This window comes from Petaurus breviceps, unplaced genomic scaffold (genome assembly GCF_028583685.1).
Source record: "Petaurus breviceps papuanus isolate PSGF00001 unplaced genomic scaffold, PetGlider_PUasm1.0 189, whole genome shotgun sequence".
Taxonomy (NCBI): Eukaryota; Metazoa; Chordata; class Mammalia; order Diprotodontia; family Petauridae; genus Petaurus; species Petaurus breviceps.
Genome location: NW_027185809.1, coordinates 3,207,543 through 3,220,561, shown reverse-complemented (window position 1 = coordinate 3,220,561; position 13,019 = coordinate 3,207,543). Strand labels below are relative to the sequence as shown.

Below are 13,019 nucleotides of genomic sequence, written 5' to 3'. Positions count from 1 at the left end.
TAAATTTTATGGTCTTAGGTATTTTTTTTTTTTGTGGTGAAAGTAAAGAGCCATGTTTATTGTTCCAGGCATAGCTTTACAGAGTCATAATTCTCCTCCCTAATTGTATTCCCCTGAGGACACTCACTTTTCAGTTCCAGGTCTTGGGTGTAAAATGCCCTGCTCATCTCAAGGACATAATCCTCACACCTTTGTGTTTGAGCTCTTTCCTGGGGGATGGGGAACTGATCCAGACCTATCAGCAGGCCAAACACCTGAGAGGGCTTGTTCAGCCATCAGGGTCAGAGTGCCACAGGCCTGTGGGCCTCAACACCGTATGACTTTCCTTTAAATATTTTAATGAGGCTATGTCACCCTTGACCTTATTTGTGTTGTTGTTATTGTTTATTTTTCTTCAGGTTAAGCATCTCTAGTGCCTTTAACTGATCCCCAAATAACATGATTTTAAGACCCTTAAATTATTCTGGTTACCTCCAGAACCAGCGGGCAGTTTCCAGTTTGTCAATATTCTTCCTAAAATGTGAACCCTAGAACTTAACATAATGCCTCAAATTTAGTTTAACCATAGCACAACATAACTGGGCAACCATCTCCCTCTTTCTGGACATTACACTTTTATAAATGAGGTCCAAGATACCAATAATTCTTGTTATGCTGTTGACTCATATTAAACTTGGAGTTCATTAAGATTCCAAGGTCATTTTCATACAATACTTTGCCTTTAATTTAATTGTTCAAATTTTCATTTGAGTCTGCGTAGGAATTTACATTTATTCTTCTTTTTGGAAGACATATATATATATATATACATACATGACCTATTATTTATTTTTCCCCTTTTATTATTTTTTAAAATTAATTTGTTTGTTTCCTTTTAGTTTACAGGATTCAGTTCCACAATTCCTTGAGTTTCACATTTTCTCCCCCTCCCTCCCCTGCATGGCGGCATATAGTCAAGTATAGGATCTGTAAATACTTTCACATTATACATTAGACAGGTTATAAAGACATATTGTATCAGCTAGAATGAAAAATGGTAAAGAGGACATACAACCAAATAAGAGAAGGAAAAAGATCAGGTATTTTGCTTCCAGGTCCTAGGTATTTTTCTTTGGAAATTCATTTATAGTTTGTTCAATTTCTTTTCTTGATACTGAGTTAAGTTCTCTGTAATTTGTTCTATTAATCTGGGCATTTTGTTTTTATGTAATATTAATTTCACTTAAAATGAAGTCTTATTGATATATAGTACAAAAGTAATATGAATAATTTCCTTAATTTCTCCTTCATTTATTTTGAATCATCTTTACTTCATTTTTTATATGAGTAATTAGGATTTGCTCTAACTCTTCCTAAAAATCAAATTAGCTAGTGGCTTATCTATTTTATTTCCCTCTAAACCAGCTTTGTAGTTTATTCGTTAATTCAATGTTTTTTTTATGATTTCAAATTTTGCAAGGTCCTTTTCAATTTTATGTTTCAAGTCACTTCACTGTCACCCCAACTCCTAGTCTCTCCCGCTCTGTTCCAGTGTCATAGGAATCTCCTTCACCTTGGCAGCGTCAACCCTCTCTACTTGAGCTCTTGATTCCTCACCTCCTCTCGCCACTGGTTGCTTGTCCCTTCCACTGGGCCCACCGCCTTCTCAGTTTTTAATTTCTCCTTACCCCCTTGCTTCTTGACCATATCTATGGGAAAGAGAGAGAACAGAAAATTACTCCAGAACAGTTCTCAGGAACTTTCCAGTTTAAAATTGAGTATACAAAACATTTTTTTGTCATAAAAAATGGCCTGAATACAAAACTGCATGATGACATTTTCACCAAGTGGCACCAAACAACTCACTGAAAAGTAAAAACAAACAAACAAACAATCTGATTGTCTGACTTCCATGCCATTAACCTAGATTTACCGTTTTGTTCACAGGCATGAACAAAATCTACAAAAACCAAAATCCACAAAATCACCTAATTCATGTTGTACCACAATTTTTCTATTTTGAAGAAATGCGTAGAATATTTATTAAGTGTCAAGCATTGTGCTAAGTGCTGGGGATACAAATATAAGTCATCAAGAAACCATCTGTTCTCAAGGAGCTTACATTCTAAAACAGAAAGATAATAAAGAAAGGGAGGCTGGAAAGGGGGGAGAGCAGGGAGGCAGCATGCCGCGTATATGGTTTAGAAGTGGAAGGGAGGCCTGGTTCTGGGCAAGATAAGGACAAGTTCATCTATCATAGCCTGACATCCCAGAGCTGAAATCCAAGGGTTTCAAGATTTATTATTATTTTTTGTAGGGTGGGGGGGAGTGAGTACTGAGGATTATACTAGTAATGGTATCATCCAGGTATAGGTAAACCCAGGAAGAGAAAGAGATAGGGAAAGGGAAAGGGGAATAGTGGGAGAGGAGAGAATGAAAGGAAAAGGGCAGGAAAGGCAAAATCTCGATATATAAATTAAAAAAAGTGGCAGCATTAGAAAGAGCTAGTGAGGCTGTCTGAAAATACTCAGAACTGGGCCAGAGCACTGAAAGTAGGCACTAAAGTGAGAGATCTAGACAAAGAGGGAGAATAAATCTATCCAAGAGACAGAGACATAGCCATAGCCAGAAAACCACACCAAGCAGCAGATACAGTCAGCCAGCGGCAAAAAGGAAGAGTGTTATTCTGTGTAATATTTAGTCACTTTTAGGCTCACGTCTATAGGCAGATTCTGTAGTGATTTTGTACTTGCTGGTACAGTTTTAATGGCTTGTGTTTATGCCCCCAGCAAGAGTACAAATAGATTGGTGGTTGAGATCTCAGTCCTGTGCTAGGGGAGATAACTCTAGATGTATGTAACTGTGCCCTCATGATAAAAACAAGGGGACAAGAGGCAACATAAGGATAAGACTGATCACAGGTATTTATGAGAAATAGTATTAAATTCAGCAAATATGGATGTAAAGAGGTCCCATGCAAGGCCCATGTGTGACAAGCCCCCCATCTGTAGCACAGGGATGTAGTTGTGTCTCTTGAAGAAAGGCACAACAGTATCTCTAACCTCTTCTCCCCTCACCCTTCTCTAAGGAAGACTTTTATTCCTGCCAGGAGGGGAAACATGAGCTTGGGGTCAGCAGCCATTCTGTTCTCAGAGAAAAGGGGTACTGGGCTAGAATTATACCTTTATGTTCCCTTAAATAGTTAGTACTGGGGACATGATTAAGTTCAATCCAACTTCTGATCACTCTCTCACTATTGGGAGTAGGGGGACCCCAAGCTCTCTATATAAGGCTTGACCCCTTTCCATTCAAATACAAATTACATAATGAACATACATAGCGAATAGCAAAGAAACTCACTGATCCAAGTCATAGCAAAAGGCAACTCACAGAAAGTATACATAGGAGTACTGCAGACAATAGAGACATAGTGGGAAAAAGGCGACATGTAGAGATGCTAACACTTGGCTCATGTTGGCTTCTTCCCAGAATCCTTCCCTCCCTTCAAGCTGGGAGTAAGAAGAACAAAATTTCTCTTCTCTCCAATTCTCACCAGTTCTACCCTTCAAAGAGGCACGGAGCACCAAGCAATCAGTCTTCACCAATGAGGATAGCCTAATGCAAATGGCCCTTTGAGCTAAAAGTCATATAGTGATTTGAAGGATATTGCTGTATGTTTTTGTTGCCTATAACTTCTTATTAGCCCCTTATCAGAGACTCTGAATGATTTTCCCCCCTCACCAACCAGATATCAAGGGATGAGTCTGGTAAGCCCTACCTAGAGGTCTTTGGTCATTGAGAAAGGTCATTAACCCAAATTTATGGGTTACTTCTAACCTAACTAATAAATTGATCATGTTCAGATCACTGACTCTGTTTACCTTAATTTTTAAACATAACACTAGCTGAATGGATGGTGGATTGGAGTATGTAGTAAGACCTGTTAGCAGGCTTTTTACAATAATCATGGCATGAAATGCTGAGGGCCTGCCCTAGGGTGGTGGCAGTGTCAGAGGAGGGAATCTTCTTTTAATTCATCAATTATTTTTCATTACCTTATGTAGTAGTTTTTAAATTTTAAAAAAATTTCTTCTCTGTAAATTGCAATTTCACCTGGCTCATTTGCTACTTTTTATTTTGTAATTTGATTTTTCTAAAATGTTTTACCCTTTTTTTGTCCTTTCCAAGAACCGGTCTTTGAATTCTGTTTACTAGTTCATTACTCTTCATAGTTTCTAAGTTATCCATCTCTTTACCAATTGTAATTTTCTCCTGTTTGTCTTATTTCGGAATTATCTGTTGGGTTTCTATTTTTTTAAAACTTCAAATGAAGTTCATTAATCCTCTTTCCCCCTACTTTGTTAAGGTATATTTTTAGGGAATATAAATTTTTCACTGAAAATTTCTTCAGCTACATCCCAGAAATTTCGGTATATTAACTCATCAAAAATATTATCTTTCACAAAGTTCTTAATTGACCCACTCATGGGCCATGATTCTATTATTAAATATCCATTTAGGTCTGTATTTTTTACTTGTGATCTTTATACTGTTTACTATTTCTGTTGCATTTTGATCTGTAAAGAGCTTATTATTTCATCTCTTTTATATATGTAATTTCTCCCTGCCATAGCATATGATCTATTTTTGCAAAGGTGCCATGTGGTACTTAGAAATGTTTATCCTTTAAAGTTCCCTTTTAGAAGATAGCATACATCTTTGTAGCTCATGCACAAACCTTCCCTCCACTTTAGTCCTGGCTTGTAGCTTTTTCAAATTAAATAATTTACCACCAATGTGCTAGTTGACTGATGCCATTTTCATCCTTATTGAAGGTGACTGACAACATCACTGAAAACATCATGCAAGCAGAGCCTAATGGCATTCAAAACCTCTTCTTCAGTATGAAATTTGGCTAAAAAGGGAATGACTTCAACCTGAGGTATACATATGGTCAGTGGCTTCAACATTGATTTATGATGGTCTGTTAAGAACACTATGGAAGTGTTCAGCCCATCTCTCCAGGATAATGTCCTTGTCACTAATCAATGTGGATCCATCAGCATTAAGTAGTTGAGATGCGTCATAGGTCTTGAGACCATAAATAGTCTCCAAGGTATCATAACAGATCTTTGGATTATTACTATCAGTGTAAAACTGAATATCATCTGCTTTCTTCCTGAATCAAGAATACTGTATATCTATAAGCTTCACTTAAATTTTATTTTTGATGGTGTTAAATACTGCCTCTTAAAGACAGGCAATCTCTCCTGCTGGTAAATCCTGGGGATTGCTTGTGTTTTGTTTAGCAGTTTCTCAATTTCCCTATTATTTTCATCAAACCAACTCTGACATTTATTAGTAATTCAGCCTAGATGAGTAAATGTGGTATTGTACACCAAATTTCTGAAAGCTTCCCACTCCTTTTTCTGTTCCACTGTTGGTCAACAATGTGTTGGTTCAGCTTTCTCTCCAAGTTAGCAAGAAACTGTTCATGCTGGGAAAAGTACTCTAATCTACTGACACTAAGTCTTCAGGCAGTTGTCTTGCCGTGGGGCCACCACTTTTATAGAATGCCAATGTTAGCTTGAATAGGATAAGTCTATGATCAGTCCAGCATTCTGTGCCACGTATTGTCTTCGATACTCTCACATCCTGTCTCTCTCTTCTTAAAATGTCATAGTCTATTATATGCTGGTGTTTGGTGCACATTTTATTGCATTTAGGTTAACAGAAGTCAGTGTTATCAATGAGGTCATGGGACACACAAGTCTTCAGTAGTAAGTGACCATTAATTAGTATTGCTGTTTCTGACTCCATTCTTCCCAAGGACTATCTGGCATGTCTGACAGTCTGTGCCTACTCCGGCTTTAAAGTCATTCAGAACACAAGCTGTACTGTAACACCAAGGAAAGGCAACTTCCCAAGGTTCAGAATACCAGCATAGGTGCTCTCCATTTTATTCAGTGACCAACCAAGAACAGAGAAGGTCAAAACATGACATCATTCCAAATACAGCATTTACTAAGTGTGATTAAATAATCTCCAAGTACTACCCCACCCCAGGACCTTCCAATCATTCAATCAATTACAAAGTCCCTGGTCTAAATACTTCTCCACCCCTAGGCTGTACCTTCATTTGGTCCACCACAAAGTCCCTCTTCTCAAATGGAGATTAGTTTCCAAACATGAGTAAAGTACATTCATTTGTTCAACCACAGAACACAAAAAGGTCAAAAGTTCCCCACCCCTGGATCCCAACTGAATCTACCCCAGAGTTACATCAAGTTTAAGCACAGCACTTAATACCCAAATGGAGGTCTTTTCTTCATCTTGACAGGAGGCAAGTTCTCAGCAATCTTAGTTCCTGGGGAGACAAGGCTTAGCAAGGCCACAAGATACATTGCCAGTCTCTTCATTAATTCATCCTCTGCCTGTAGAACAGTCCTAGAACCCCTGAAAACATTAGCAAAACCCTCTCCCAGGATTTCTGTAAACATACAACAAGAAAATCCTTCTTCAGGGCTTCTGAACCAACAGAAAGGTTCCCAGACCCCTGCAACAACAGCACTGCCCTTCACCAGTGGACAGTATTCACTCTGTCTGCAGGACAGTCTCCAGACCCCTGCAACAACAGCACTGTCCTTCACCAGTGGACAGTATTCACTCTCTGTCTGCAGGACAGTCTCAGGGCTTCTTAGGCAACAGCCAGGTTCCAGGACTTCTTCAACAAAAGGACTGTCTTTCACCAGTGGACAAATCTGGCAAAACAACATCAAAACAGACAGACAAAGTACCAGCAAAACAGCCATGTCTCCTCAGTCCTTGGCAGCTCAGGGGGCAGGTCTCAAAAGTCCAGGGCGATTCAAAGTGGCCCCAGCAATCCTTCTCAGTCTCTCTCTCTGCCTCCACGAGGTGCTGCTTCCAAAAAGTTCTTCTGCCTCTCTCTTGTCTCTCCAAATCTACATCACCAGCTCCTCCCAGTTCAGGACTCTCTTTTCACATCAACAAGTTCATCCCACAGGTGGGATTAACAAGCTCTGGGTTTTAACACAATCAATTTGAAAACCAAGCCAATACAGGGGAATCTTTAATTGCCATTACTATCACACAAGCTTGTCCTCTTTTGGGCACGCTGATGAGGATCTCCAGTTTTTCCTAATTTTTGTTAAACCTCATCAGGGTTCATCATAGTGGGAGTATACACACTGATGATGGTGGTACAGTGCTTTCCTGCAAGTGGCAACCACGTTGTCAGGAATCTGTCATTCACTACTCTTAAAAGGCATAAAAACTTGTTGACTAGATTATATTTGATTGTGAAAAATACGCTATATTCATGGTGCTCTGCATCACTGTGGCTCCTCCAGAAAAACGTATATCCAGCTCTTTGGTAGATCAAAGTCATTTGCAGCCTTATTTCACTCAGGGTGCTATTTGGATGTGAAATCTAAGTTCTCACAACAAAAGTTGTTATCTTTCAAGTCTACTGGATTTTGCATTATCCATAAGTGCGTGCATATTTTATGTATCAATGCTGAGTGGAATCATCTTTGTAAAAGTTTTTGCATATTTTTTCCCCAGTCTTTAGATCCCCACCTGCTGTGGCTAAGCAGGCGAGGGTTAGGTTGGGTGAAGCAGATAGTTTTTAGGGCACCTTGTCTAGTGTCTTCTTCATGCCAGGAGGTGAGCAATGTGGTCCTTTAAAAGGGCTGCACAGAAACCCAGGGGGGCTGCTGAATCCCACTGCTATTTCAGTCCAGTTAGTAGACAACCCTCTGACCTGGGCTGTTGTAATGGTAATGTGTAATTTTGAGTTTGAAGATCCCTTTGTGTTGGCAAAAGTAGCAGGTATTTAGCACTTAGTAACTAATCAAGCCTCCAGTTGGGGAAACAGAAGGTATGAACTCCTGTCTCCTGTTACTGATGTAACAGGAAGGGGTTGGCTGAAACAGGCTGTGTGTATATAAGGAAAAGCCCCAGAGAGGCACAGTCAGAATTTTCTTGAGACTAAGATCTGGTGGCAGAGCAGCTACAGAAGAATGGAGAACTGAGCCAGAATTTCCTGAAAACTTATGGTGGTGGAGCTTCTTCTGAATAGGAGCCCAGAGCCTAGAGCCAGGAGCCCAGGAACCCAGAGCCAGGAGGCCAGAGCCACGAGCTGGAGCCAGGAGCACAGGTGACAGTCTGGTGAATCCAGGTAGAATCTGGGACCATGGAAGGGGATCTAGCGAATCTGAGAACAGGCCCCAAGTCAGGATGAAAAGACCTCTCCTTGGGTATTGAGTAATTATGGAAGTATAGTTTACTAGTGACCTAAGGGATGGAGGGTTTTGTATGATACTTAGTAAGACTTTGCTGAATAAGTGACTGATTGTACATTAAGTACTTTGAGATACTATGACTGATAAGTGACTGAGTTAATCAAGACTTTGCCTCTTAGAGTGGAAGACTTTGACTGTGTACTTTAAGACTACTGATAAGTGACTGATTGAGTTAACTTAAGAGTGACTATTTTACTTTGAGACTATGTTGTGAATATTATACTGTGATTTTCTGTGATAAGTTGTAATATTGTGAATGCTGTACCTTAATTTTCTGTGGATGTTTTGCTTTTGTCATGGAATAAACAGAGTGATCATTATACTGTGTAATCTTAAAAGCTATTCACAGTAGCATTCTTCTGGAAAGCTTCTGTGCACGGCATTACAGCTATCTTTGTAGAGGGTGGTGACTATAGATTCCACTATTTGCACACCTGCTGCTCCATCACTTGCCTGTCACCACAGGACTTCGAGGTTAGTAAAAAGGTACGGGAGATGTCTTTTGATTTACACACGAACTGGATTTAACTAAGGCAGAGTTGTTCAAAACTACCGGCCTCACTCTCTCTTGCAGAGTCTCTATTGGCAAGACAAAAATCAAGATGACTGGTGATGGCCCAGTACACATTCTCAATATCTTATCAAGCCCTGAGCACTCCAAAGAGCCTGCTTCCACCATCTTCATGAACTGTTAGAGCAAACTGTTCATACCTGCCCATTCCACTGGGAGACATCTTCACATGCTTCGGGTAGATCCCTCCTTAACTCACTCACAGGTTTGAGGGCTGTTGGTTATCATCAATTTGGCTAGGTCAGTCTACTGAAATGGTTTACCAGGGTGTGGCCACTGCATATGCTATGGCTTCTTGAAGCCAAAGGTAAAAGGTGACAGGTGACACCAAAGGTGGATGAGCAGCCCTGAAAATGGCTTGGCTTAGCTGTCAAAATCCATAGCTGTGGGGGACTCAACCATGGAGGAAGTACATGTGTGGGGCCAAGGGACTGGGGTGGTTTGTGGGTGTGAACCAGCCCTCCTTTGCCCACATTTCCTATTGCACCAGAAGATATATAATAAATATTACACTTAGACATATTTAGGATGTTGGATGAGTATTCACAAATGCAGAAGAATAAAGAAATATAATCTTGTAGGATGACATGAGGTAGCTGGAAGATGTTGAAGGTGTGTGCCTTTGTGATTTGTATATTCTTATTCAGCTCTATTCAAGTAGGTGCAGTTTTCTGTGTTCTGTTTTTCAGACAAAATCACGCGAATCGATCCCTAATAAATCAATCATGTTGAACAAGTTCATATTTTCAAAATAAGCATTTGTAGGAGAACTGATTATATTTCTAAACCTAACTAATGTTGACTCCCTCCATATCTTCCTCCATGTTTGTATGCTCTTGTTGTGTACTCCAGTTAGGAACGATAGTAACCATTCCCTTATTTATTTTCTAAACTCATGTACTCCATATTACTGTCCCTTCCCTTTTCCTTCTTAACACCGGATTCCTCCCTCTGCTTCCTCCCTCTGCTCCTCCTCCTCCTCTAGTGCCACTGAGGAAGGATCCACTGCCACAGCCTTTACCGTCCCCAGAACCATGGCTTCTGGAGTAACTGTGAATGATGAAGTAATTAGAGTTTTTAATTACAGGAAAGTAAGGCAATCTTCTACATAAGAGGAGAAAGAAAGAAAGAAATTCTCTTCTGTTTAAGTGATGACAAAAAAACCCAAATAATTGTAGAGGAACAAAGCAGATCTTGGTGGGTGACATTGGTGATACTGTAGAGGACCCCTATACATCTTTTGAGAAGTTGCTACCTCTGAATGATTGCCGATATGCTTTGTATGATGCTACATGTGAGACAGAGGCTAAGAAAGAAGACATAATTGTAATATTCTGGGCTCCTGATTGTGCACCTTTAAAAAGCAAGGTGATTTGTGCTAGTTCTTTTTTTTTTTTTTTTAAGCAATCGGGGTTAAGTAACTTGCTCAAGGTTACACGGCCAGTTATTTCTGGGTGTGGTGCTGAGTGTCTGAGCCCAGATTTGATCCAGGTCATCCCGACACTGGAGCCAGTGCTCTTACTCGCTGAGCCACCTGGCTGCCCCTGATTTGTGCTAGTTCTAAAGATGCCATTAAAAAGAAATTTACAGGTATTAAACACGAGTGGCAAAAAAATGGCTTGGATGATATTAAGGATTATTCAACGCTTGGAGAGAAACTGGGAGGCAATGTAGTAATTTCACTTGAAGGAAGACCTTTATAAAATGACAGTGAAGTGCCATCTGGAAGTAGCTTCCATTTCTGCAACTATACCAGTTGGAATAGTGTTAGGTTTTTGTCCCTTACCATACCTTCCCAGAAGACATAGAGAAGTCAGTAATTTAAGCAGCCTACCAATGATTAACATTAGACTGTTTCATCCTGCTAGTTTTATGTAGAACCTGAGGAATGTTTTCACATCACACTTTAGCCAAAACAAATGGTATTATATGCATCCCTTGCAGAACTAAGATGAATATGGTAGTCAATATGAATAGCTTAGAAAACTGCAAAGGGTTAAGCTAACTGACCTTGAAAGTATGATCCCTGGGAGGTAGAGTAAAGATGGCAGAGTAGAAGCAGGACCTCCCCATTGCTCCGACTTCCACCTTCCCCAATCCATGTAAAAAGGGGACTCTAAACAAACTCTGGAGCTGCAGAACCCACAAAATGACACAGAGAAACTAACCTCCCACTGAGAACAGCCCGGCAGGCCGGCAGGAATCGGCCAGTGCAGTGCTCTAGGAGCTGAGCCCAGCCCCACACCAAGGCTTTAGCGACATGGCGGGCCTGACCAGACACAGGCCAGAGAGACTCCAGATAAGCAGCAGCTGTGGCCATTTCCAGATTTATCAACACATAGATGCGAAGGACAAAGTGAGAGGTCAGTGCAATCTGGACTTTGGGACCCAGTAAGTGGGAGAGCCACGTGGCAGCTTCAGCTCCTGGCCTACAGACTGTAGGGGGACCAAGCAGCAGTCTGAGGGGTAATCGCTCTTGCTTTAACCTGCTTGGATCTGGATTGCAGTCTAGGGTGGAGATCCTGGGGTGTGTGTCCAGCTTGCCAGAGAGTGTGGAGACCTCAGAGAGAATACCCATCTAATACCTCCAGCAGCTGAGAAAACCCCAGCATTTGGAATGAAAGCTCCCTTCTTGTGGCAGAGTCCTACTGTGGCAAAAAGCCCAGGGGTCAAGTGACTGAAGGACAACATGACCAGGCAAAGGAAACAGCAGACAGAAGATTCCAAGGTTAGATTCCTATTTTGGAGCAAAAAGGAGCAAAGCATGGAACAGGAGGAAGACAGTGAAGTCAGAACTCCTGCACCAAAAGCTTCAAAGGAAAATACGAGCTGGTTACAGGCCATAGAGGACCTTAAGAAGCAGATAAGAGAAGTGGAGGAAAAAAAAAACCAGACTAACTCAAATGGCAAAAGAGGCTCAAAAAGGCAATGAGGGGAAGAATGCCTTAAAAAGCCCAATTTGCCAGATGGAAAAAGAATCTCAAAAGCTCACTGAGGAAAATCATTGCTTCAGAATTAGATTGGAGCAAATGGAAGTAATGACTTTATGAGAAATCAAGATGCTGCTAAACAGATCCAAACAAATGAAAGAATAGAAGGCAATGTGAAATATCCCATGGGAAAAACCACTGACCTGGAAAATAGATCCAGGAGAGATAACTTAAAAATTATTGGACTACCTGAAAGCCATGATCAAAGAAAGAACCTAGAAATCATCCTCCAGGAAGTTCTCAAAGAAAACTGCCCTGATGTTTTAAAACCAGAGGGCAAAATAGAGGTTTAAAGAATCCACTGATCACCTCCTGAAAAAGATCCCAAAAAGAAAACTCCTAGGAATATCATAGCCAGGTTCCAGAATTCCCAGATCAAGGAGAGAATATTAAAAGCAGCCAGGAAGAAACAGTTTGAATATTGTGGAAACACAATCAGGATAACCCAGGATCTGGCAGCTTCTACACTGAGGGATGGAAGGGCTTGGAATATGATATTCCAGAGGTCAAAGGAGCTGGGATTAAAACCAAGAATCACCTACCCAGCAAAACTGAGTATCATGTTTCAGGGGAAAATATTGTTTGTCATTCATTGGAATAGAGGACTTTCAAGCATTCTTGATGAAAAAACCAGAGTTGAATAGAAAATTTCACATTCAGATACGAGAAGCATGAGAAGGTAAACAGGGAAAAGAAATCATAAGGAACTTATCAAAGTTGAACTATTAACATTCCTACATGGAAAAATGATCATTGTAACTGATGAAACTTTTCTCAGTAGTTGAAGGGAATAGAAATATATATATATAGATAGATAGATATAGATATAGACATATATGTCTATATATGAGGGTATATGGGCATATGAATACATATGTGAATGTGTGTATATATGTTTACAGGTATACATAGATAGAGGGCACAGGACCAATTTAACAGGAAGGGATGATACTTAAAAGGTGAAATTAAGAGGTGGGAGAGGAATATAATGAAAAGAGATGGGAGAGACAGAATGGGGTAAACTATTTCATATAGAAGAGGCAAGGGAAAATGGTTACAATGGAGGGGAAGAATACGAAGGCAAAAGGGAATGGGTCAACCTTATTCCCATTGAATTTGGCTTGAGGAGGGAATGAAATACACACTAAATAGGGT

At 40.3% G+C, this 13,019-nt stretch overlaps 1 protein-coding gene across 1 annotated transcript in view; it reads right to left on the bottom strand.

The window, feature by feature from the left end:
- MEIKIN (meiotic kinetochore factor) overlaps positions 1–13,019 on the bottom strand; it is a 133,688-nt gene that overhangs the window by 44,510 nt on the left and 76,159 nt on the right. The window contains exon 9 of the mRNA XM_069091671.1: positions 1,597–1,688. Within this exon, the coding sequence (XP_068947772.1) occupies positions 1,597–1,688 (92 nt within the window). The remainder of the gene's footprint in view (positions 1–1,596; positions 1,689–13,019) is intronic.